Source organism: Physella acuta, unplaced genomic scaffold (genome assembly GCF_028476545.2).
Source record: "Physella acuta isolate Inbredline_101_S28 unplaced genomic scaffold, ASM2847654v3 ptg000556l, whole genome shotgun sequence".
NCBI classification, from domain to species: Eukaryota; Metazoa; Mollusca; class Gastropoda; family Physidae; genus Physella; species Physella acuta.
In genome coordinates, this window is record NW_026732075.1 from 80940 (window position 1) to 86514 (window position 5575).

At 41.2% G+C, this 5575-nt stretch overlaps 1 protein-coding gene across 1 annotated transcript; it reads right to left on the minus strand.

Annotated features, from left to right (window-relative positions):
* Positions 1-466: 466 nt before the first annotated feature.
* LOC131946377 (mannose-P-dolichol utilization defect 1 protein-like) lies at positions 467-5341 on the minus strand. Its single transcript, XM_059307091.1, has 6 exons — positions 5172-5341; positions 4595-4677; positions 4087-4217; positions 3070-3189; positions 1410-1530; positions 467-696 (listed from the first exon to the last, which is right to left on the minus strand). The coding sequence occupies exons 1-6, from the start codon at positions 5339-5341 to the stop codon at positions 467-469; spliced, it is 855 nt and encodes a 284-aa protein (XP_059163074.1).
* Positions 5342-5575: the final 234 nt, after the last annotated feature.

The following is a 5575-nucleotide window of genomic DNA, read 5'->3' on the forward strand; positions in this document are numbered from 1 at the left end:
ATAAGATCAGTGTTTCTTCCAGAATTATTTTCTCCGGGGTTGGGGGGGGGGCACTAAAATTTTCCGGGGGCGGACACTGTCAAAAGTATATATTTTCTATATAAATTCCATTTTGTTCGGGGATGCGGTTGACTTTCTCTTCCCCCCCCCCCCCCCCCCCCCCCACGGAGAGATGCCAGGAAGAAACTCAATAAGATACTACTCATCTTTTTTTGTCAGTAAACGTTAAGTACTCTTCCGTACCTTAAAGGTGAAGTAGAGCCTGTTTCATTTTGTTGTCAGTCAGAAATAGAGAACTTGTGGGCTTCTTTAGTCCGAATTCTTAACAACGCATATTCCCCCCCTCCCCCCCCCCCCCCCCCCCCCCCCCCCCAACACCTTGTCACAATTTTTACCCTGTCCTTATTAAGCGTGTGACGTCATTAATGAAAGATCTCTAATTTAAAAATGTGTTCGTTTTTTGTATTCAGTGACAGGGTGCAAACGGCCTCTGGTAAAATGGGTGGAGGTACTGTAAAAAATCGGTGCACAAATCCCACACTCGGGAGGACTGAGCTCTGGTCCTGCTCCTGGCTTTCTTCTTGTAGTTGTAGAACAGGATGGAGGAACTGATGGCAACGTTTAGCACTGTAGTGATGGCGGCGTTCAGCAAGAGTGGGACGTCCTTGATTAGGAGAAGGTTCGTCAAGACGCGAGCTGTAAAAGGGAAACACGGTGGCCAGGTAAAGGGGAAATTTTATAGTTAAACATCTTTTGTTTTTACTTGCCAGAAAGTCGTTGCTTTGCGCTAGTAAATTATGGTCAAGCACATATTATTTAATTATTATTGTGTTTGGGGTCGTCCATAAACGACGTCACATTCGGAGGGGGGAGGGGGGGGGTCCGTAATTTTGTGACGGTGTGTGATGAGGGGGAGGGTGGGGGGTTCGAATGGTGCGACGTCACACTTTTGCATTATAAAAAGCCATGTTAGAAAACTTATTTTAGACGTTATTTCGGGTTTTAGAAAACTGTTTTAATAAATATTAATAGGAATTGATTAAAGTACTCTATGATGACAGAGTTCTGACAAGATTTTGGAAAAATATCGATGATTTAAGAAAAATTCAACTGCAATTTTGAGGGGGGTTGTAGACTGAGGTGTGACGTCATTTTAGGGGTGGGGGTCTGGCTTTTTGTGACGATGTGTGACGGAGGGGAGGGGGTGAGGTAAAAATCGTCAAAAAAAAGCGTGACGTCATTTTTGGATGACCCCTTTCTTTAAATACTATAGGACTAAACCTAATAACCCCTTAGCAAAAGAAAACCTTATCCCACCACTTTAAAATAACTTAAGCCCTGAAACCTAGCTAAAGAGGTAAAATAATCAGAGGGCTTTATAAGACAGTTCATAAAAATAAGTTCTTAACCTCCGGCCATGTAAGCAAGGAGGCCCCAGGTTAGCGCGCTAAGACTGCCGGGATTTTTCGTTTTCAGCACCTTCCACAACTGGACCCCCTTACTGCCGGTGATGACTGGAACCGTCGATAGCTGAAACACAGGACGTTAAATATATACACATTTGAAATATATGTAGAAGGTTTTTTACTGACGTTAAATATATACACATTTGAACTATGTGAATAGAAGCTTTTTACTGACGCTAAATATATACGCATTCGAACTATGTGAATATAAGCTTTTTAATGACGCTAAATATATACACTTTTGAACTATGTGAATATAAGCTTTTTAATGACGCTAAATATATACGCATTGGAACTATGTCAAATATAAACTTTGTACTGACGCTAAATATATACGCATTTGAACTATGTCAAATATAAACTTTTTACTGACGCTAAATATATACGCATTTGAATTATGTCAAATATAAACTTTTTACTGACGCTAAATATATACGCATTTGAACTATGTCAAATATAAGCTTTTTATTGATGCTAAATATGTACTCATTTTAACGATATGAAATGTGTTTTGCTGGCGTACGCATTTGAAATGGGATTTATGAGCGTTTTACTGACGCTAGAGAGGCCAATATAAAAATTTGAAAATTGTGAAAAATAAACCTTTTACTGACGCTATCATTCGACCCTTTCAAACCAGAGCTAACTCTTCCTGCGTTGAACTCCAGGCTATGTAAAGCATTTCATTCATGAAATTGTGGGGTATGTTTTATACCAATGTATGCTGATGCATCAATATTTTAAACGGAAATTGAAAGAAATAAAAACTTGCTAATGTTAACGCTCACCCTAATCTCTCCTCAAACCAAAGCCTAAGGGGTCATCCATAAATGACGTCAAGCTTTTTTGACGATTCCTCCCCCCCCCTCCCCTCGATCACACGTCGTCACAGAAAGCCAGCCCCCCCCCCCCCCTAAAATGACGTCACACCTCAGCCTACAACCCCCCCCCCCCCCCAAAAAAAATTGCTGTTGATTTTTTTTTCTTAAAACATCGATATTTTTCCAAAATCTTGTCAGAACTCTGTCAAAATAGAGTATTTTAATCAATTCCTATTACTATTTATTAAAACCGTTTTCTAAAACGCGAAATAACGGCTAAAATTCATTTTCTAACATTGCTTTTTTAAAATGCTAAACAAGTGACGTCTCTCCATCTGACCCCCCCCCTCCCCCTCATCACACACTGTCACAAAATTACGGACCCCCCTCCCCCCTACGAGTGTGACGTCATTTATGGACGACCCCTAACCATAATTCTGGTCGGAAATTGATACTATGATAGTATCATCATAGTGATACCACTAACAAGACAAAATGTTTTAGAAGAGTTCACTTGCAAGGGAAATAATCAGATTTTCGATTCACGTCTACCAGCTTGCTACAAGTAACACATACACACACAAAACATTTTAGACTGCCAATTTCCCACAACAACATTATCGATGCCACTTACTACACGTAACACATACACACAAAAAACATTTTAGACTGCCAATTTCCCACAACAACGTTTTCGATGCCACTTACTACACGTAACACATACACACAAAAAACATTTTAGACTGCCAATTTCCCACAACAACATTATTGATGCCACTTACTATCAAACCGTACATGATCCAATCTGGCAACCATCTTTTGGCCATCACTGCCATAGCAACACAATATCTGACCACTGTTAAGGAACTGTGAGCCAAATCATGCAGATAATTTGAAGTCCGCTAATTATTATGGTATTACTGTCAAATATCATTACAGTTTTAGAATCGCAGTAAAAGCACATTTGGTGGTTCTCAATTTAAAGCCAAGGAAATCTTTTTGGACCATCTTAGGTTAAATAGACCATTCTTTTTAACGAACGGGGAGTTCATTTGTCCCAAAATGAACACAGCTAGTTCTTATTAGATTCTTTAAACCCTAATGGAAATACGATGATTTTATTTATTTCAGTTAATACTTAATTTTGTACGTTTTTTTTACGACAGATTCTATAATATTGGAGAACTTAAACCAAAGATCTAAAAGAAATAGAGGATTCAAAACTCGATTGCTAAATTATTAAACAAAACGATATAACTGACTATATTTGCCCCCCTTTAGAATCCAATGTTTAAAGCGGACAATATCAAACAAAGCGAACTATTACTCCGAGATTTTAACACATTTTGTTTACACTAAGATACCATGTGCAACACTATCAACGCAAAACTGTTCTGATTAACACTACGCTTAGGAATTCTGTGTATAATCTTTATATATTTTATCCCATTTAAGGAAGCTACTATTTGTCTGTATCGTCGTCCCTGTACGTGTGTCGTCTGTCTGGTCGAATAATAGTCCTTGCTATGTTTATAAGGCTAGCGGTCAGACCCTTCGGGGTTCAGAGGTCAAGCCAGCTTGCGTCTTCCCTGCACACATTGTGATAGTGGTCTGTCATGAAAGCTCTATTTTTGTAGAAGTGGTTACACGTCTGACTTGGGAGGCGAGGCGATTTGGTGCCGTGTGGAATGGTAGGTTCGGATCCCGTTGGGTTCTGACTGTTATGTCTTTACTTGGACTATATTCTGTACCTTTGTACCCTTGGCGTTGAAATATCACTTTCTGTTTATATTGCTAACCCAAAAGGCGAAGATGGGGAACATCTCCCAGTTTGGGAACCTCTGGTTTAAAGGATACAGCACAATGTAAGGTATAAGTCCAGGGCCCAGGAGATGTCTGTTCTTGAGGACTACGTAAAATAAGACAACGTCTGCAAGAGAGAGTTAGGTTCACTCAATACCGATTTGTTGACTGTAAGGGGTGGGGTGGTGTTTTCATGTCAGATGCTGCAGTTTTGCACACATAAGGGCCGTGGCGTCACTAGGTCGGGTGTCACCCGGTGGGGGTAACTTAGAGTGTCACCCCACCTCTCTCTAAAAAATAGCATTTTTAATTCGGTGTCACCTCTCTCCCCCGACTATTTTGTTATCTTTATTGGATAAAGCATTGTTTTGACGGTAAATTTTACGATTTTTCGTCGTTATGTCAACCGCTAAATGGTGTCGACCGATGCGAACCGCACCCCACGCCCCCACCTAGTGACGCCACAGCCTAGGGGAGCGGGGCTGCCATATCAGCTTTACCCACCTTGGGCCCACATGACCGTGATCTCAAAATACGTGATGAAAGTGTAGTCCATGGCGTACTGGTACGTCATTTCTATTGTGTATCTGAAACGATGGGGATAAATAATGCCCTTTTAAAATGATGAAATACGCAGTGAAATATGAAAAATAAGTTCCCTTTCAAACCAGACGGGCAAATGAAGTAGATTTCACCTGTTTCTTGCCTTTGGTACATGAATGGGAGGTGTGGTCAGCACTATGCTCAGCCGCCTTTGCTTTCCCTAACGAGAGTTTGGTACCCAATATAGCTGAGTGGACTCAGGGTAGTTTTACTGGCTTGAATCCGGATTCGAACTCAAGACTTTCGGGTTAGCAGACTAGTGCTCAACCTCTATGCCACGTCGTCCTTTACATAGAAATATTTTCCATATTGATCATTATAGTTATTGTTTTAGAAGTATATGCATTTGATATTGTCTTGTTATTCATATAGTTCTGATGAAAATAGTTCCAATGCAGTATGTCAACGGCACACGATACCAAAACATAAAATACATATACGTAGGTTCGGCTAACCAACGAGAATGAACTGAACTCACGAGGTGAACTCCATGATCAGGCTCTGTAGGCTGATGCCTAGAGATGAGCCTGACTTGACGACTGCGTACACCTGCGGCGCCTTGTACACGCACGCGATGACCATGACAGAGTAGCTGAGAGCCGTGCAGAGCAGGAGCAGTAGATCGTCGGCCGTGACGCTGTCAGTCATTGCCGGTATTTAAACTCGCCAACCGTGACGCTGACAGTCGTTGCCGTAATTTAGACTAGCCAACTGTGACGCAAACAGTCATTGCCGGTATTTAGACTCGCCAACTGTGACGCTGACAGTCGTTGCCGTAATTTAGACTAGCCAAGTGTGACGCAAACAGTCATTGCCGGTATTTAGACTAGCCGGGGCGTTGGCCTCTGTTATACAGACGCAGCCTGAAATAGAATAAGTTAC